We start from the raw sequence: 21910 nt of genomic DNA on the forward strand, positions 1-21910 counted from the left end.
ACCAAAGACAGGCAGGTTGAAAAGGAATCTGGAGGAGAAGGCAATTTTTTGAAGCTCCTCCTGTTTAGCATTTTTCATTCCAATGACAAAAGACAGAACACCAATTTGTTTTAGGTCTAATACAGCTCTGGACACATCATCATTGGATTTGCCTCCAGTCAGTAAAAACAGAATCTGAGGGACACCCTCTAGTCGTCTACTCCCAGAAGAAGCTGTAAAAACATTGTCTCGCACAAATTGAAGAGCAGCCCCAGTGTTCCGAAGTCTTCCTCCTTTATGGCGAAGACTTCTAACAGCATAAATGATAGCCTTTTTGGACCTGTGAGTTTTTAGGTCAAAGTAAACTGCAGTGTCATCACTATACAGTACAACAGCCATTCGAACCGTATCTTCGTCAGTCACTAGTTCTTCTGCCATTCTTCTGATGAACTCTCGAATAGCAGGAAGTCCATTTCTGGAGTCATCTGACCCATCAAGGAGAAACACTATGTCCCTCTTATTGCTCTCTGCGTCAACAAGGTGATACATGTATAGAAAGAAAGAGAGTGTACATTGAAGACTTTTCTATACTCATGCATATTGATCAGCATGAGCAAGTTAGAAGCTCAGATAAAAAAAAAAAACTGAGCACAAAAAGACAGATGACTTATGCCCTGAAAGGGTTATTTCAAGCAGAACTGCTAAAACACCATCTTTTTTATAAAAATGAGGTACGAGAGAATTTGGCGACTTATCTTCAAAGTAACATTGAAGCGAACAATTAGAAAGAAGTATTAAGGAGAACTACATTCTGGAAAGCCTTAGAAATACAGAATAGTTGATTTTTCGAAACAGAATAGATTTTATAGCAAGAGTATTCATAAATATCATGCAGTAGAAATGTACCAAAATGACTCAGAATCATTTATTATCTTATCATCAATAATTAGGAATTTATGTTGGCTATTCTTGAGAGATAGACTATTCTAGAGAGTTAAACTTTTTATTTGGAAAAAAATACTACTAAGTAATACTGTAGGCTACTTGACTCTTAAGCACATATTCAAATGTGGAAGTCTTACCTACTAAATCAGAGATTCCAGTCATGGTTTCCTCAGCGTCTTTGTTTATGTTCAATGTAGCAACAAGTTGTGATATGATTGAGGGCAGCTTGGAGAAATCAGTGACCTTGTATGTAAAACCAGGTTTGAAGACAATCACCTCCAACTTTGAAAGGTTGGCATCTCCCACTCCAACTCCCAATGACACAATTTCATGCTCTTTAAGAGCAAAAGCTGAACTTCTTACATCATCAGTAGATGGTTTGCTACATAGAAGAATTAAAATCTGGGGCACTCCTTCTAGTCTTCTACTGCCCGTGGAGGAAGTGAAGACATTGTGCCTCACAAACTGGAGAGCTTCCCCAATATTAAGGTGCCTCCCACCCTTGTGCTTTAAATTATCTATGGCATTTAAAATGTTATTCTGTGTCTTATGAGAATTTAGATAAAAGCTGACCTCTGGGTTATCAGCAAACTGAACCACAGACACTCTGTCTTGGCCCTCACTCACAGAAAGACTTTCCACTATACTCTTGACAAAGAGTTTTATCTCTGGAAATCCATGTCTTGTGTTATCAGAGCCATCCAGGAGGAACACAATATCTCTTTTTACAGCATCGCTTTGTTCTAAGACATAACAAATAAGATTCAGTTATTCTGATAATGCAAAAAAACAGCAGTAGAGGTTTTGTTTTTCTTACAGCAAGTTTACCATGCTAATAAGAATCAAGACTTTTCTTACCTTGTTGTAGGATGATGTCTAGCTCTTCCCTTGGAAGGCTCACATAGTTATTGAGCCTTTGTGGCACGGTGCTAAGATCTCTGAATTCTTTCACATTGAAGGCAAAGGAAGGGTTGTGTGAAATGGCCTCAATCTGCTTTGGGTCTGCATCCTTGACACCAACACCAAATGGTACGACTCCCTCTGTCTTCAGCGCACCAGCAGGCTCCTTCACATTATCCATGGCTCTGCCTCCAGTCAAAACGATCAGAAACTGAGGGACGTTTTGCGCAGCCCGACTACCATGCCTTTCAGACAAGATGGTGTCCTTCATGAATCTTAGAGCCAATCCTGTGTTTAGACTACGTCCACCAGCCAGTGTCATCTCACTGACAGCTCTTATCACCTCATCTTTGGTTTGGTAAGTGTTAAGGTAGAAACTTGGAGTTGGTCTCTCACTGTGCTGAACCACTGAAATTCGTACCCTGTCAATCCCAATGTCAAGCGGTTCAATTACTTTCATGATAAAATCCCGAATGTAGCCAAAATCTGCTCGAACATTGTCTGTGCCATCAATAAGGAAGGCAACATCCCTTTCAGCTCCAGGAACAGCAACTGAGGGAAAACAAAATTAACTTTTACCAAGGAAACTTTTCTTTACAGTGTGATATTCTTACATCACATTTATTTATTTCATAGGAAAGGAAAAATACAAAACTCACCAGGTTTTTCAGGGACTGATGTCACATCTGTAGTACCAACAACTGTTATCAACTGTGGCATGATTACTTCAGCCATAGCTGGTAAGTTAGAGAAGCTTCTGTCATGGTAAGCCAATTTTGAAACAAAGGCGACTGTTTTCATGAGGGCGTCATCTGCCTGCCCAGAACTGACTGTGAAGGTCAAAACCCCATCCAGAGCCAACTGATCAGCTACCGTTTTAACCTCATCCTGGGTTGGACCACCTGTGATCAAAACCAACACCTGCTGGACTCCCTGACTCCTGCGTGACCCAGCTGATTGCACGAACATATTGGTGAGGGCATGTTTCATGGCAGCTCCTGTATTCAAAACTGAGCCTCCAGTCAGCCTGAGTTGAGAGATTTTATTCACAACATCTTGCCTGCTTTGGTAGCTGTTCAAATAAAATTCAATTTTTGGATTTTCCGCAAACTGCAGTAGACCAATCTGGACCCTGTCAGGACGTACATCTAGCTGGTTGACCACGTTGATAATGAAGTCTCTCACATAGGGTAAGTTAGTACTGCCAATGTAGTTCGAGCCATCCACAAGGAAGACAATGTCTCGGATCACTTTTTGAGTCTGCACTGTTGTTATCTCCACCACTAAGGAAAAGCACAAAAAACAAAAAAATACCCATCTTTAATACCATATACATATACTTTCAGACTCTAGAAGATGTAAACCCATTTGTGACATATTAAAAGATCAAATGATGCCCTTTGAAACTGTTATTTGTAAGTGATATGAAGTTGATTCTTTGTTATGGACACTTGTAGTTGGGTGACAAATTAAAGAAGTGTATCAGTAAAGTGTTAGCCAAGCACAAGCAAGCAAAATAGTTTCAATTTGTTGTGGAATATGCCATTTTTAGATTATGATGTGATGGGAGGGGGTACGCGTTCCGAGTCGAGTTGCAAACACCGGCCGAACCACCATATTGGACGTGTGCTCGTTCACACATACTGCAGTGAGAATCAGTCCTTCCTGGAATATTAAAACTGATCCACTGACCATACTGTGCTATTTATGTCCATATCTTGTTAGGTATGGTTCACAATACAAGTCTTCCAGTGATATGCCATTGTAAATCTTTAATTTATAGCAGCTGGAAATGTTCAGTTCACATTAGTAGTAATTAACATAGTTTAAATAAAGAATTAAATGAGGAAACAGAGGGGCTGATATCTGTTACATCAAAGTACAAACAGGAACATAAGAGCGAAACTAAACTCTAAACCACAGAGATTCAATGATAAGGTAGAAAAATACTGTCAACTGTATACAAGGAGACTTTGCAAACTCTCTAGTCACCAAGAAAGTAAATTTAGCACATGATACTGCTTTGGTTAGGGGAGGCTAACATCAGAGTTTTGATAAGGTCAGCAAGGTTATCTCCTTCGAGGACGATGCGGTGAAAACACATGTATAGTGATCACTGATAAGCATGGGGCAACTAAAGCAGACTACCATGGAAATATGCTAAGGCTACGTTCAGACCAACTTTAACCCACTGTGAAAACATGCAGCCCCATCATTGATGTGAATGGAGTGGCAATGCAGCAGGGTTGCCACTGCCTTGGAAAAAAAAAAGTAGTGTCATCAGGCACAAAAACAGTTGAATCTGGCTCAACTTTACAGCAACATCATTCAGCAAGGCACCGCACTGGCTAATCAAATGCACGCAAGCTTGCATTCTTGTTGCTTAATATTTAAGGTCAACAGCATATTTCTACTGTTTATCTCATGTTCAGTGCACTGAAAGACAAAATAATTGCCACCATCATTCTTTACAGAGTTGCAAAAGCCTTCATTGAGTATTCTAATCCACTGTGTAGTGTTTCATGTTTCATGGGACACCATTCTATCCAAAGACATTTCCTTTTTTTGGTGGTTTGATAATAGTGGTGAAAATCACTGCCCAATATCTCCCATGTTTATTCAATTGGGTTCAGATCTACTAAAAAATTTTTACACACCACAGAACATGCAGGATTTAATGGCCTATTTTGATAATCCAGCACACTTGTTTCTGCATTTGTATTTCCCCTTATTTATTCAAGGTTTTCCTTTAATTTGTCACTCATCCGCATATTTAAATTTAAGTTTGATAGTCTATTTTTCAACTTCACTTTTGAAATATGAATTGTACTTAGAAGACAAAGCATTACCTGGCTCGGTGGGTACTTCAGTCACCACCACCCCAGCTAGAGTGGAGAGCGCAACAACAACTGCCTTTGGGTTGCGTAGCAGTGCGCGGAAGTCCCTCAGCATGAACACAAAACTGTCAGCAAAGGCAATTTCTTTCAGCTCCTGCTCATCAGCAGCCTTGGAGCCTGCAGCCAGAGTCAATACACCCATTCGCTGCAGGGCCTTAGCAGGGTCTTGCACACTGTCATTTGACTTTTTACTGGTCATCAACAGTAAAAGCTGGGGTATCCCCTGTTGAATACGACTTCCCTTCTCAGGCTGCAGCATATTCGTCCGCACAAAGTCCAAGGCTGCTCCAATATTGACTGTCTGTCCAGGTCTTGGTTTGATAGAGCCCAAAGCAGCAGTCAAAGCATCCCTGGATCCATGGGAGTTGAGATCCATCTCAAGTCGAGGGACATTGCTGAACTGGGCCACACCCACTTGAACTTCATCTGGACCAATTGGCATAGTGTCAACAAACCGCTTGATGAATTCACGCACGGAGTTGATGAGTGTTGCACCCATTGTACTGTCGATTAGGAAAATGATGTCTCGATTTCCAACTGTCAAGACTGAAAAGAAACGAAAAAACATTAATATGAGAATAAAAGCTAATTTTAGGATGTGTTATAATAATAACGTGTTCTATTGATGTTCTTACTATTCGGTAATTAGATTTTATATTTGTATTTGATTATTTGGGGAATGTGTTAACTAATACTGACATACTAGAAAAAAGAGAGAAGCCTTCTAAATGTTTTATTTATTTTTTAATTGGTCAATTGCGATTTAATTAAGCTTAGAATAAGAAGAAAAAATGCTCAATAACATTAATGATTAATCAACAAAATGTAAGCTAAAAACACAGCTTGACTAGCTTGGAAGTGACACTGGACCTTTGCTCTTAATGGAGTGCTGTTTGCATTGGTGATAGTTGATTTTTATGTCTTGGTCATTCATTTAGTCAATAAAATCCTTATATTTAGTTTCACACAGCATAATATAGCTAGGCCGTGTACTTGAAGTTTTTTTTTCAGCACTGCAATGGTTGTTGGACCTTTTTCTTTCTCAAATTGTATTCAAAAATAAACTGCACACCTCTTGCATTTACACTAAATTATTTACTTGAATGCAGAAACTTAAAACTTAAAAATATTAACTTCTATCAAGGAATATTTTGGGCGTATATGATATGATATGATATATGATATGATATGATATGATATGATATGATATGATATGATATGATATGATATGATATGATATGATATGGGAACACCCAATTATGCAATTCTATGCAGCTTTTCAGATCAAAGACTTGGGTATCAAGTCTGTATGGTGAGTCATTCACAGACTCCCCATTAAAAAACTGGCTGGTATGTCCCATCAAGCTGGAATTAACAAGTTGCTGATTAGAGTCAGACATCTAGCAAGTCAAAAAACCCAGGTATTTTTTGATGAGAGGCGAAAAAAAGAGCTCCAACTGAATGTGTAAGTACTGTTAGGGAAGTGTTTAACAACATGTTAGCCCCAACAACTTGCTTATGGTACATAAGTATAAGCTTGTCTCTGTGAGCTTTTTTTGAAGACACATTTTTGCCATATAGCAGTTAAAATAACTTAGTAGAAGTTGTTCAGTGATTCTCCCTTATGATATCATGTGTTATTAATACAAATTTGTGGTACTATTTTCATTGTTTAAACTAGCTGAGATGATGTCCCACCACTGTTGAAAATATGCTGTTTTATTAACTAAGTTCTTAAATACGTAGTAAGGTATCGGAGCCTTTCAAATGTCCTTCTCTTAGCAGAATATCTGTTAACTATCTTAGTCGGCTGAGTCAATTTTGATTTAAGTAGCAATAGACCACTAACAAGAGTTAATAAGTCTAACTTTTACTGTTATTACCACCTCAGTTAATAGCCCTTATTAAAATTGAGAATATAGCAATTTCAAGTTTAATAACATATCTTACCTCCCACACTATATTAGAATAATTATAAGTTTTTCATTTTTTAACTCCCCTTCCACAACCAGCCCGCTGACATTTACAGAGAAGTTACATACCTTCTGTGAACTCATTCTGAACTATAATGTTGCGCTGGACGACCCCGTTAATGTATGGGAGCAGCTGGTCACTCATGCTTGCCACTGCACTGAAATCAGGGGCTAACAGGACAAAGCTTTTGTCTGTAGCAACTGCTTCCAGATCTGCAGTGACAGTGTCACCAATCATCACGACGAATGTGATAACGCCAGCCCTCTTAAGGGCCCGGTCACCAGCACCGGTATCATCAGTGGATGGCCCAGCACTGATAACCACCAGCATCTGGGGCACACCCTCGTCTGCCCTGCCCCCAGTTGTTTGGCTCAAAAGGCTCTCGGCCACTTCCTCCAAGGCAGCCCCCAGGTTAGATTCGTCGCCCCCTGAGTAGGCAAGGCCCTTCACAGCCTCCAGGACTGACGATTTGATGTCATAGGTATTTAGATAGAACTTTATCTCTGGGTTGGCGTTGTACAGGGCCAAGGCCACCCGAACAGTGTCCCTGCCAACATCAAGGTGCTCAATGATTCTCAAAACCAAATCACGCACAAAGGGGAAGTTTGCTGCTCCAACGTTCTGTGATCCATCAATTAAGAGTACTACGTCAGCTGAATCTTGTGCTTTAAGGAGAGAGAGAGAAAACAAAACAAAATGGAACTTGTGAAAGCGTTAACATAGTGAGACAGAGACAAAGAATTTAATCAAAGAACCCGTGCTAGCATGTCATTGCATGTGTAACATTCAGAGTGAACAAATCAATAACAACACTGCAAAACACATCATACTGCATGTAGGCTGAACCCAGGAGATTTCCTAAAGTGATGTAATTTGTTAGCTTTGCACTCTTTGGTGAGGATTGCTTTGAGCTGTAATGTGATTTTTATTCAGTCACAGAATGGTTATTTGAATTGGTTATGGATTACAGTAATATGAGGATTACTGATCACGTAAAGTACAGAAGTGTTGCAATCAGTATTAATACTAACCACTGATATAAGAATAAAATAATAATTCTCCACATCTTTTATGGTCAACAGTAACAGCTTAATGAGGCCAGAATATATTTAGATTCTATAAAAACTGATGTTTTCACACATCAAAGGCAGATTACTGTGACACAATGTAAAGAAAATTGAATTTCACATCATTTTGATTGTTACAGGATAAACAATTTTGATAAACAGCCAAAAAAAATGACTGAATGAGTGGTACTTGAACTGAAAAGCTTACATTTTTACAAATAGTTAGAGACATAAGATCAGAAAAACTTGGAAAGTTTTTAAACTGTTTAAAAAAATAAGGCAAAACAAGGGTTGAATGTACTTAAATTACAAACATTTAGTATGTTTTGATAGGTCCCTTGTATAAGCTCCAGTGGGTTCAGCCACCCCATGCAGACTCTTGTTACAGACCTTAGATAAAGTGACCAGTCATGACCCTGTGGCCCATCCTTGGTGCTTACAAGTTTACAGTACTTGAGAATGTATTACATGTGATCCCATGTGTGAAATCATGTATATTGGTGATGCTTCCAAATGATTTTAAATTGCAATGAGAATGTCTTCCTTGAACACTTGACTTTTTACAGTAACTACTCTTCACTGGAATTCACCTTTCTCATTCCAGTACATTATTGTAACATATTGCAAATAATATCTGGACATCTACATATAAAAACATTCTCAAAATACTTTTTCTGCAGGTCAAGGATGATTCCAGGCAGGTTCATCACTGTTTCGAATACACAATATTGAACATATTTTACACAGTTAGACATTGTGACTGATAAAGACAAACAAATATAATGCAGACACATAAGCAGTGGTGCGTGGTTAGCTTTTGTTAAAAGCTCATTGATTTTGAGATGTGATTATTCAAAGGTTAAGGCATCTTTGAGACCATGTTCTTTTCCAAAAGTTTTCTGAATTATGGTTTTTAATCTGAGGTGTCATTATATGGATTTTGCCATTTTATTCTGTTCTGTCTGTACATGTGTCATCTCACCTACAGCTGTAATACTAACAGGCTTCATGTGAAAATAGTGTCTTAAAATATGACTGCAGTCACTGCTGTATGCCAGCACAGTACTGAAATAACTACCTTATTTAAAAGCATCTTGGACAGAATGTTCACATTGCTTCAATTGCTTTTGCTTAATCTACATTTGGTGAGGCTTTGCGCAAGTATATATCTGTGACATTATTACAAACTGAACACCCTATTCTAAGATGCAGTAGTGTCAATCACATGCAAATCGTATTGTGATTTTTAAAGCATTAGGGGCATATTAAATGTGATAAGACAAAACAAGTGATGTTAATTTTGCAGGTGGATAGGGAAATGTTATTATGGTTAAAAAAAATAATTGATTGTGTTAATAATAAATTCCAGTCATGACCACATATGCAGCAGCTTCTTCCTGCACATGTAGACACATTAGTATAGTAGTGACACTGGTCCCATTTCATTACCTGTCCCTCCTCCAGCCACAGGGGCCTCATTTGCCACAGGAGCACCCCCTGACTCGGTCACTGCGCCGCAAAGCCCTACTACTAAATCTTGGATAATATCCCGCAAGGACAGGAAAGAGTCTACACTGAACACATGCTTGTCATGGGGCTGGCTAGCCATCTCCCTGAGCTCCGACTCCACTGCGTCCTGAACGCCAACTGCAAACACTTTCACGCCTACCAGCCGCAACACCTGAGCTGGCTTGGCCACGTCATCCTGGGAGCGCCCATCTGTTAGCACCACCACCACCTGGGCCACTCCTTCAACAGCACGGCTGCCCGATGCAGTGGTCAAGTGTGTACGTATCAGGAATTCCAGGCCCAGGACAGTCAGGGTGCCCCCGCCACGATAAGACATAGCCTTGATGTGTGACAGGACTCTCTGTGTTGTTGGGTATCTGTTGAGCTGGAACTCAGTTTCAGGCCTACTATTGTACTGCACAAGGGCAAATTTAAACCTGTCCCCTCCAACCTGGTGCAGTGATTGTAACAAGCTGTACAGAAATTGTTTGACATGTTCATAGTTCTCCTCTCCCATACTCCAGGATGAATCCACTAGAAAGTACATATCAGCTTCCAACCCTTGTGCGCAATCTTCATAAGAGAGTGTTTGGAGGACAGAAGTGAAGACCAGTAAAAAAGATTCTTGGTGTTTGGTATCAAAATATTGTTTTGGTACCAAAGCAAAGATACAACTGAAAGGTTTACTTAATTCTATGATTGTGAGCATTATTCTGCTTTGTTTATCAAAAGCACTTGACTGGACTTGGTACTCACTGCTGGGGCTTGTATTCTTATTTTTTGTCCCATATTGAGATACACAGTTTGAATTCAGATTTTAATGTAATAATAATAATGGAAAAATAGCTAGTTCACTAACAATTCTCATTAGAATGGAAAATTTTATATACTTATGTTTTTTTTGTTATAATATAATAAGCACGTTCATAAATCCCACTTTTTATCCAGTGGGTCCAGATGTAGATTTAATATTTTTGGGACGACAAAAATATTTAAAAAAAAAAAAAAAAAGAAAAATCATATCCCGCTGAGCATTGACGAAAACTGGAAAAATCATGACAAGCAGACAGATAAACTGCAAAAAGAGAAAATGTGAAAAAAAACTGCTGACTGCAGCTGAGATAAATTTAGTCAAACTTACCTTCCTGAGCATCAAGTTTAGGGAGGAGTCCTGTAAACAGGACACCCAGAAGGGCACACAGCGGTAACAACCGATGCCTCCTCATCTTCAGAAGAAACAAAGGGGACACCTGTGAAACGAGAAACAAAAAAAAACATGAATATGAACCAGAAAGCACAGACAGTAGCTTAAGTGACTTAAGAATTAAAAATTTATGAGTCTAAATAAGCAGATGATAAATGAATGAAATTTTTAAATATGAGTGTCTCTACAGTATACATTTTACATTAAATGTTTTTCCATATGAACTAGGCCTGCTTTAACAAGGCCTGCTTTAACGTTTTTCACATCATATTTTCACTTTTTTTTTTTTTTTTTTGCATTGCTGAAGTATTTTGGTGACGTTTTTCTTGCAGGGATATCCTATTTCACATGTTTTTGCACTCCCTATTTTTGCTTCACCACTTTTCTAAATATAACACACAACAATGCATGAGCTTGCTTATTTAGCTAAGAGTGTAACATTTAGTCTTCGACACACCACACAAGAGTAAAAACATGTCTCATCTCAGCCTTTTTTGCAGTGAGTACAAGAATATGAGATATCCTGCTGCTGCAGTACTGGTACAAGCCATTTTCATTATATCATACTATCGCCTGGCAGTGACAAGCATGTACCTCCTGTCCAAGCTTCAAAATAAAAACATCACATGGCATGGTATCTGTCATTAAGGGTTGGTATGTTTGAATCAAATAAACTGAAAACTGACTGCCCAACCTTTTAATATTTGTACTTGCAGGCAGCATGACTACCTACTATCAGTGTAAGCGAGGGAGCTGCAGCATGTCGGTATATCACTAGCAGACCTGAAGCACAGAGTGGTAATGATCAAAACCATCTGTTAAAACTACCAGTCAATGTGCTTTAGTAATTAACTCTGCTTGGAGAGGACAGAATTTTCCAACTCACAAAATTATTTGCTCTTAAATGTTGGGGTGTTGGACTGGAGATCCACTTTCACAGCAAGGGTGTGTGTTTTTTTATTTATTCCAGAATTTTCCCCATTGTGATGTCAAGTAATGTCAAAGTAAATGATAGAAAGGTCAAATGTGTCTGACCACTAATCTGATAAATTCAGCTCACTGAGAAAGTGTGCACACATGTACAGCAAGTGTGTAAGGCTGAAAAGAGAAAGATAGAATATTTTAGTTATTTAGCCTATGCACAGGAAATCTTTCAAACATCAAACCTAATACTTACTCAGATATGATCAAATACTGTATGTAACCTCAACTGTCTTAGCCAACATTGAATTGTCTTCAAGTAGGTAACAAACAGAACCATTCTCAAAGTGTGTGCACTTGCACACACACACACAAACACACACACATTAACAATTCTTCCTTAGCCCAGGGAGAGCTTAAAAATGTTCTGATAACACCTAAATGTCGTTAGTGTAAAATCACTTCTCACAAAGAACTGATGTACATGTACAACCACACAAGCACTCACACAAATTTGTGCTTTTATACTTATAACTCTATTTGACACTTTTCATTTCCTAGCCTATAACCCTAAATTAATCTAAACCTTAACTCTAACCTTAACCATAAAACCAAGTTTTAACACTTAAACAGCCCTTTCATAAGTGAGGATTGTCTTTACTTTCCTCACTTTCTGGGTCTAACACATGCATGCACACCTAACCTATTAAATGTGAGACCACCCTGAGGTGATAATGTGGGTCCAGAAACTTAAAACTGTAAAACTGTGATTCGGCGAAAAAAAATGCCACCCAAAATAACCAAACAGTCCAACTGTGATCTGGCACGCACACCATTCTGCAATTAGGGTGGATTCTCACAAAAGCATATAAATGCAAAAACAAAAAAGGGATCCTGAAAAATACAGTGCCCTGAGATGGCATACATGGTCTATAACCAGTGAAATCTTTACCAGTAAGCTAATGATGGGGAGTAAGTAGATAACTCTTTGAGTCCCTTAAACAGTCCCTGTGCTTACTGGCAGATACACAATTAAAACTCAGTACTAAGCTCGAGCTCTAGGGAGAAGTGGTGTTTGCATCAGTATTCCCAATTAAATATTTTATTGGGCTCAAAAGAAGACAGCTTTTTTTCTAGTGCAAGAAGTTTGCATTTGCCAGTGTCAGAAAATATATACAAACCAAGTCAGTCATGTATACTGACGTTTAACTGTGACAATGTCGTCTAGTGGAAAATGCAGGTATAACATTGTTTGATAGATCCCGATTTTCTAGAATAAGGTAGCACATAAAACTTGTGTACTGTTCATCTGTCTGATATCATGAGCTTATTTAATGGAATATGAATTCACATGAAACTTATGTAAGGCAGAGAAAATGCCCATGTCTTTGTGTGTGTACCTCCAATCACTAAAGTCAAACACTGGTTTGCTAAAGTGGTTTTTGCTACTACAAATTGAGCGAATCATTGCAGCTATTTAAAATGAAAACTAAGAGGGAGGAAATTCTGACAAGAAACACAATTATTCACTGGTCAAATTATGTCAAGGCACAGGCTGTGCAGGTCTTAATGTAGTGAGGCATATTGCTTTAAAAGACAATATAGAAAATGCTAAGGTGGTTTTTGGTTAATTTGCAAAGTCTGATTCTTAATCTTGGCCCACAACACATGAAAAAAATTCACTGTCTACAGTGGATTCTGGACCAAGTTACCCTCTGATCTCAACAAATGTCCACTTCAGTGCTACTTAAATGAAATGATTTTTTTTTTCCGTGAAATAAAAGATGTCCTTTCATAGGAATAGGAAACCTCATGGGTCAACTAAGTTTGAATCAAAGCCATCCACAAAACACAGAAGTAATTAATTATAAACACATGGCTCATATTTAATGCAACACTGCAGCTGTTGAGTTTGTTGGAGTCACCATGTTTATACTTTGCTGTGCCCAGTGTTTATAAAGACCACACTTTGCAGCCGTGATAACCCTTTTTTTTATAAAACAAACATGTAAATGGCTTAGGGAATAAAATGCATTTCAAATAAGTAAAGAAAGTTGAAAAGGTATCATTTGAAAGAAATTCACACTTGCAGCAAGAAATATGTATCACTTCTGTCCCACAATGATGTTACTATCCAAATATAGGGCCGAAATCATTAATTTCCTTTATTTCAAGGAAATCTAAGCTCTCTTGGACAATGTACCAGATGTTTGTGTTTTCCACTCATGCTCATGTGATTTCAGGTCACTCAAAAGCCACCTCTCTGCAGAATTTGCCAGGCCTGGCCATAGTGTCAACACTATAGCTTCCCCTTGCCACCACGGAGGAAAACATAGTAGCAAAAACAATGGTAGCATGGGGACTTACATTACAGGGTAAATTCAGAATTAAAGTGCAATATAATTGCATTGATTCATTTTTTGTGCCAGTCCCCAGTGTCAGAAACTCTAAAACAAGCTGAATATCACACTCACATTGGACATACTATCACCTAAAGTAAAGTTGTTATGGCAAAAATGTTAGCAAAGAGTTGCCTATTTACACATTCATCATTGTCAACATTAGCAACTTTAGCATTCATTTGGAGTTGTGTTCTGGGCAACCTTTTGGTCTTGACTAACTGCTGAGGGAAACATCTGTCTATTTAGCTGCTACATGTCTCGAAATGAGGTTGATGAGAGCAGTATAATTGAAACAAGAAAAGTAAATTTGCAAGCCATAAAACAGAACAATCTGCACCAAACATGCTTCTGATATTCCCAGGGAACTCAACAACCCCATTGTTAATTTCTTCTCATGGTAAAACCTGAGCAAATTGTACACTCTGTCTTTGCATGTTCCATAATCTCCAGGCACATGTAATCACAATTAATACCTTTAAAACTATCCCCCTTCCAGTCCCCTGTTTGATTTCAAATTAATTTGATTGCATAGGGGAATTCTGATTAGAACGGTTGCAGTCTATGAGGGCTTTTAGCCCATTTTATCTCAGTGTCCCTGGGCAAGATCTGAAGGGTTAGAGGGAAATCCGCATGCATTGCTTCAAGTGTCATTTTTCCCACTACTGCTAGGAGCTGCCAAAGTCTGAAATTTCAATACTTACATATAGTGGCTTTAAGAAGCTACTAATATAAAGTACTTGGAATCTCCAGGTACATGTATCTTGCTGTAAACCTCAGCCTGAGACAACCATATATGTACACCATCATGGTGGTCTAATAAAAACAGAATTGTAAAAGATTAGGAGTTAAGTGCAGTTATCATGTCTGTGGTTTTTCCCCTGCTAAGGTCCACATGTGTGTCTCTATGATAGGCTTCATCACTTTAGCTACATGTGTAATTCAGTCACCACCATAAAATGTTCAGTTTATGTGATCCACTGAGCAGAACATACTGTTCTGTACATTGTATACGACAGTATGTATGTCTTGCTCAGTGGTATTTTTTATAGTTAATAGGCTCTAAAAAGCCACTGTACCTGTTTGGTACCTGCCCAGTAGCAAACAGCAGACAGACCAAGTTAGAAACTAGCTGGTGAACATGGTGGAGCATTAGGCAGCTAAAGAGCCAGATATTTCCTTCATGAATTAGTGAAGAGCAAAACAGAGTTAAAGGTAGATTGAATGTTGGACTTACATTCATCAATTGGACACAAACACCATGAGATATGAAAACATAACTCTTTTTATTCCGCATTATTGACTTACTATATGTTCGAAGTCAACACTCAGTGCTAATACTGAAGGGGGTTTCACGTTTATATAGTGAATATAGTGAACGTTTCAACAATTTAGACATGTACATTCAATCTTAACATTCTGTCTGATACTACTGACAAAAACGAATAAGCCAGGGCTGTACATCCTGAATTAGTCCAAGATAATAAGAAACCTTAATGTGCAAGCCACACACCATGCCATGGGCTTAATGGGCTTAATGGGTCACACTTTCAAATTAAATCAACTTTAGCAATTCCCTTAACACTTTATTACAGACTGAAAACCTTGTACACATCAATTATACTGTCAGCAACAATTATCGATGCCATTATGCATAAATCAGTTTTAAAGACCTGTTTTTCTCTGTGCACAAGACATCTCTTTACAAACTGCTGACAAATGTGAGGGAAATAAGTGTGGTCAAAAGGGATGGGGCTCATTTCTACACTGTAAAACTGCGTCAGAGTGTAAGACAGCTCTACACTGCCACTCACTGAATTCATGCGAGGAAGTATCACTTGTACAAACTGTATGTGTGACTTTGACAGCACACATCCTATTGCTCTATTGAGCTTCCACATATGTGAATTAATCACATAGCTGTATGGACCTGTAAACCCAAACCACAGCTGGACAGATGTGATGTGCCACGTGTGCCACAGATGAGAGGAGGATGAATGATAAAGTTAGGGGAGGGGGGTTTGGCGGGCAGGTCCACACAGCTGATGTGTATTAGTCTGTCTGACACCTAGCAGATGTGTGTTCAAGCCAATGGAAGTCGGCAGGATGGCTGAGTTCTAGTATTAAACTTGACACTATTAGTTAGGATGGGGAAAAAGCAACACTATGAAATTGCTTGTAGCAAGGGACTCAGTATTCATTGTTTACAGTTGAGTGTGATCAATTACTAAGATGAGTGCATTTGTAAAACCACTTTTTCTCACTAGAGTACTCGTTGCACTGTATTTTCTCGATCAAGACCTTGAGAGAGAAATCCCAAAAAATGACCCAAGAAACTCTCCCAAAAGCCTAGTGCTCTGACTAATGGGTGCATAGCAGTGATATTCCTTTTTTGCATCCGTTGCAATTACAGATGGTTGTTAAAATGAAAACAGTGGAGCAGTACTTCTCTGAAACTACTTTCTGAAAAATGTTCCAACCTTCCACACATCTGTGCTGCATCATGGTAAAAAGACAAAGACCTGGAGAGAGTGGATCCATAAAACATACTGATGCTGATTTATAATGTATATCTAAAATCTCTTTGTTAGTAATCATTCTCATGCATCTTTGCCAATAACAGTTCAGATCTCAGAAGAGCTGCTGAATTGTCATAATGCTGGTAGTAAATTATGTGAAAATACTTCAGACAAATAAAACCAAATCTGGGAACACACACCAGGTTTCCACTTGCTTTTGGACACTGACCAAGTTCTTCCTTTCTGTGTCATAGCAATGGGTTAAATGCAAACATAAAACTGCCTGGCTCATGAGAATTCTTTATGACAAATTTCAAATGTAATTCCATTATATTGTAACTCGGAAATAACTTAATTTGTGCACCCAATCCCACACACACAATGAAACATTGCAATGAAGACACAGCTGAATTCCTCTGTGTCTGCTTGGACGGTCTTGTAGGAGAGGTGGAAGATTAATGGCTTACACCTGGTCCACTAAACCCTGCAGCCCACTACCACCACCACCACCAACACCACCCCATCTCTTTTGTCCAATGGAACAAACCCCTGCTAGTTCTCCCGGTTCATCTGGCCAGTAGTATGGAAAACACTTTCTTCACACTTTTCCACTTCTGCACTCATTTCAGAGGGTGTGGTTTTGGGCAACTGCTGCAGTGGAAACATATACCAGTCCAGTTACTCTACTTTGGAGCGCTCAGTTGCGACGTGAAAATTTAGAAATTTGAATGCTGTGCAATTAACAAATAACTCTCAGTTCATCGATTTCATAAAACACAATTTCACAATTCTAATTAAGTGCACAAAAATATGCTATTGAACAATGCTCTGTGACATTTCTTATCCCTTGACATCCCCATGACTTGATACTACATATATTGCAGGTTTTGATAGGAGACTCAGATAATACTGTCGTTGGTGTTGTTCTCATCAAAAAAGGTTCACAGTTCTAACACTGATCTGGGGCCACAGCTAGAGACCACAGACGTAGCATTGCAGGGACTTTTTTTTCTCTCACCACATTTATTTGACATCTATAAATTAAGCTTAGCAAGAACCAAGAATGTCAAACACAGGAGTACATTTTAAAACTTTTTGAAAAGAAAAAGAGAGCATACACACCCCTCTCCACTCACATGCATCATACATAAAATTGCTGAGGTCTCATCCTTCACCCTAACTGAGGCTCACCTCTTGCCCTTGCACCACTCTCACCACTAAAGTATAGGTTTCATTCATGCTGCTAAACGCATGCTCTCTGATATTTATGAGTTATAAGCCAAAAACTCCGTGCCACCCTATTATTATGACACCCATCATAAGCTTACATGTTATGACTGAAAACTATGCTCTGGTCAATGCACTATTTATGATCTACATACATAAAAATCAAGGTCAATCCTTAATGGAGTAAAAATTGAGAAAAGATGCAAGTACACAAGAAGCATACATCTTTCTGCAACATTCACCAAGAGCAAATTTAAAACTTACCCTGAGCTGAAGTAGCAGTACTCCAATGTATTTGTTTTTGAAGAGAAAAAATAATATCAGTTATGTAAAATGACTGCAAGCTGGACTTTTGGTCATTATCCTCCTGGCAAATTCCCCTTGCTGGCTTTTCCAGCACCTCCCGATGGAAGGTGGCTGAGAAAAGCAGTGATAAGTCACTGATAAGAGATGTACAGACAAAGGGGTCCTGAGTGATGGGGGAAATGGTTGAGAAAGAAAGAGACACCCTTCTAGTCTCAAACCAGAGGAGTTGTGGTGCAGAGTTCAAGGCTGGGATGGGACAAACTTCCAACTCCTGGAGTTCTGCCACCTCTCTTTCCCTCCTCCCACTTTCTCTAAAGAAAGGAAAAAAAGAAAAAGAGGAGGGAGAGAAGAGGAGAGAAGAGGAGAGGGTGAGCAGGGGGGGGTGAAAAGACGTAAATGAAAACCAGACACATAGCCCTGTTTGGTTTGGATGTGAGCAGTGGGGAGGATGATGTCACAAATCTGGAGTTGGATTTTCTCCTTACCTTTTCCTACATTTTTCCATTTCTCCCTCTACTTCTGTAGGGCCCTTTTTCAAGCCTACCATTCCATATGTTAAAACTAAAGTGATTTAGGCAAAGTAAGTTTGTCTTGAAGTTTATTAATGACTGATTACATACTGTCTCAGTTTACGTCCCACAGTCTCATCAGCTGATAAATATGATGTATTGTCCACGGGCCATCTTGGAGAGAAGTCTCATCAAATAATGACAAAAATAAAAATAAATAATCCCATAAATGTCCCACAAGGAATATGCAAGACAGTGTTCTGGCAGAGGCTGAAAATGCGAATGCTGTTAAGGAAAAGTGACACAGCACCCTTACTTTAATTGTTCCGCAACTACAAAATAAAATTTGCTATGAAGCTACACAGTAAACGCAGCCTATAACAACAACGCTTATGAGATCTTTTTTATTACCACCACCTCACAGAGGCACACATTGCAGAATATATGGGCCCACTATACTGCAGATGTAGCAGATGGAAAAAACACACATTACTTCTTGTAGGATTTCACGAGAGACATTAGCTGTGTCACAGCTGCATAATATACACTAATCTTGTTTTTAAAAATGTAGTACCCTCACATTGGGGAAAAGCAAAACTGAAACCTATATAAAGTATAATTATTTATACTTTATATATTTAATTATTTATATAGTTTTATTGTACTGTTGATGTGTTGCTGTAAACAGTTCTTGGCACAGCAAGGAAAATAAAAAGAAATAATAACATTTAAAGCTGCGCTAACCAATATTTCTTATACTAGAAATTGATTAAATGGCCGCTGTATGTGTAATGTAAAAGGACATACCTTTGTCGCTTAACTTTGTGAGTGTTTTAGCCTCTTCATTATTTTGGTTTTCCAGCCTGGAACTTTGTTCCCATCCAGCAGCAGCAGGAAGCTGTTTTCAGTGGAAAGACATCTGATAAACCCACTGTACACAACCTGCCGAGCACCAAACAGCGGACAGACAAAACTGCAACTTTTTGGTGAACTTAGTGGACCGTTAAGCATCTAAAGAAAAAGATATTTCCCTCAGGAGTTGGTTGAACCCAAAAAAGAACTTTATAAGGTGACATTATGTAAATGTTGTGTTTTCAGCTTGTTTAAGCGCTCTCCAGGTTAAAAAAATCAATTAATGCAGTTTAAACATTTCAGTTTGTTAATTTGAAATGTTTCATTTACTGGCAGTATTCCAAAGGCACAATGTGACCGCGTTGTTTGTGTGCATACCGTTTACATATGATATCCTCCACTGTCAACATTAGTACATTAGTGTATACTTTCAAGCATTAGTCTATAGTCTATATTTTTTTAATAATATATACAGTGAACTACATAATTCACTAAATGTCAACAGGAAAGAACACTCAGCAGCACTTTGCTGTTGATCTCTTATAAATGCTGAACACCAAGCCAAATAGTGGGAGGATTTCTGCAACATTTTCTCTGTCATTGAGCTGAAACAGACTTTGTTCCCAAAGGTCAGTATGCTCTGAAATTAACTTCCCTCCCTCACATCTGTGTGAATAAAACTTGAAAGCTTACCCCTAACATCCGGTAAGGTAACCTCTGTTACCCCACATTACTATCGCTGCTGTTAAACTACTTCTTAATTCACCGAATGCAAAAAAGAGAGACTCTAAAATGCACCATATGGAAGTATTTATAATACTGGTCCAATGCATCCATGTTCTGGGGGTTCATGACTCACACCACCAATATTTCCCACAAGGCACTGCAGTGTTATGATGGTGCTAGGCAACCACTGTTGTAACGTCCATCGAGTTACAAGCTGTTATGTTATAAGTTCAGAGAGAAAATGAAGATCTGATTCGCAGCTAGAATGGCAAAAAATAATGAATGAATTATTTTTTTATTTTTTTTTAGTATTAATCAGTTCTTGTTTAATGCCGTCAACTGTGTTTTGAGTTAAGATCAAAACACGAAGTGAATAGATCAGCTAGATCCAAAAATGTTTTCATCATTAGGAAACATGTATTACATAAATTCCTTGTGAGTGAGCACTAACCTAACACAGACCCTTTAAAATCAAAACCTTACGCAGCCTCAGTGTGACAAGAACTAATAATTGTATTGTTAAGTGATGCTAAAGTCACGCTCCCAGCTTTTACCAGTTGCCTGAGTAGGGCAGAGCTGACATCTGTGGGAAAGGGATTCTTTGATGCATGCCACCAACTTGACTTCATGTCGGCGGATTAAAGTGCAGATTGTTTCCTGTGATGCTTTTTAACGCTGCCCCAACTCTTGTCTCTCTCATTAATAACTGCCAGCTTTCATAACACTGACAGGTATGTGACACAGGACAGTTGAGATAAATAGCCATTTACTTTAGCATCCAGATGTTTTGGGTGTGGCTGTAATGTCACTTAGTTCCTACAGAGGTGGAAATTATGAAAAGCATAAATATTTATCCTTCAGCCCTATAAAACCGTGAACACACACTCAGTGTTTATTTCATCCTCAAATAAAAGCATGAGACACCCCTTCACATAACTGAAGTATTCAGACTGGTTTCTGGAAGCTGCTTTTCGTGGTCTGTGAAGACGTTACCGTTAGGAACAATCTGTTCACAGGCCAGTTTGAGGAAATGCATGTGTTGATTCCACCAACCTACTTATTTCCATTGGAGCATAAGCAAATAAGTGGATGGAGATGGACTGGCCTTAGCTCACTCCTACTGTGTCTGATGAGGAAAGTATTAATACACAGTAACAGTAGGTGCTCGACAGAAGGAGCTGCAAATGGGGGAGAGTTACGCTGAGGAGTTATTTTTTTTTACCTTTTTAAAGCTGCCACCCTTCAGCCATAACCCTACACAGGCATGTATATGTGCTTTGGTTCGGTTAATTTTTCACAAACAAACCAAGTGGAGCAAACATGAAGTCATATGGTCTGGCAGGTAACTCATTCATTTTTTTTAATGCCATCTTTCACCATCAGCGCTACATGAACCCACATGAGGAAATCAAATTCTGGTGACTTGCTTCTTATGTGTATATTTATGTTTCTGGTGTCACAGCGAAATACCTAAAAATGAGTGTTATTAGTTTAGACGGCTAATGGAACTCATTTCATGAATAGTGTTTAAAAGGTAGAGAAAAGACAAAAAGAGGCATCTTTTAACATAGCTAATATTACCTGGAGAGAGATATTTTCTGTATAGTAACGCTGTCTCTTAGAAATTACATATCTTAACAACTAAACTGCAACAGCAACTGTAGCCAAATTACGTTTTCTATAAAAGTAATGAGGATATGTCGTTAATTTACATATTTGGTAAGTCACAAGTACATTGATACTGAATGTATCAGTAAAATGTTCACAGACAACGTGTTCATTTTCCATCAAAATATCCGAAATTTATGGTTATGTTTAGGCACTGACAGCACTTGGTTAAGGTAAGGAAAGGTTATGGTCTGGTTAAATACAGAAAAAGTTCACAGTGACTTCAGACATAATCTGTTTATTTAAATTTAAGCAAAACCACCATCTTTCCCATACCTTAACCCAAGAGCTTTTGTTGCCTAACCCTA

The 21910-nt window shown here is 38.5% G+C and overlaps 1 protein-coding gene across 3 annotated transcripts in view; it reads right to left on the bottom strand.

Moving 5' to 3' along the window:
- The window catches only part of LOC120801312 (collagen alpha-3(VI) chain-like), an 82461-nt gene extending 64374 nt beyond the window's left edge, over positions 1-18087 (bottom strand). For 2 of the 3 annotated variants that reach the window (XM_040148139.1, XM_040148138.1), the window contains exons 1-5: positions 17806-18087; positions 10413-10521; positions 4674-5267; positions 2484-3107; positions 1783-2376 (exon numbers count right to left, since the gene is read on the bottom strand). In XM_040148139.1, the coding sequence (XP_040004073.1) occupies positions 1783-2376; positions 2484-3107; positions 4674-5267; positions 10413-10497 (1897 nt within the window). In that variant the 5' untranslated portion in view covers positions 10498-10521; positions 17806-18087. Of the gene's footprint in view, positions 1-1782; positions 2377-2483; positions 3108-4673; positions 5268-6763; positions 6890-10412; positions 10522-17805 lie in introns of those variants that run through there. The other variant, XM_040148140.1, reaches the window with a different exon arrangement.
- Between the last annotated feature and the right edge of the window lie 3823 nt (positions 18088-21910).

The sequence above is a fragment of the Xiphias gladius genome, chromosome 16 (genome assembly GCF_016859285.1).
Source record: "Xiphias gladius isolate SHS-SW01 ecotype Sanya breed wild chromosome 16, ASM1685928v1, whole genome shotgun sequence".
In the NCBI taxonomy this organism is placed as follows: domain Eukaryota; kingdom Metazoa; phylum Chordata; class Actinopteri; order Istiophoriformes; family Xiphiidae; genus Xiphias; species Xiphias gladius.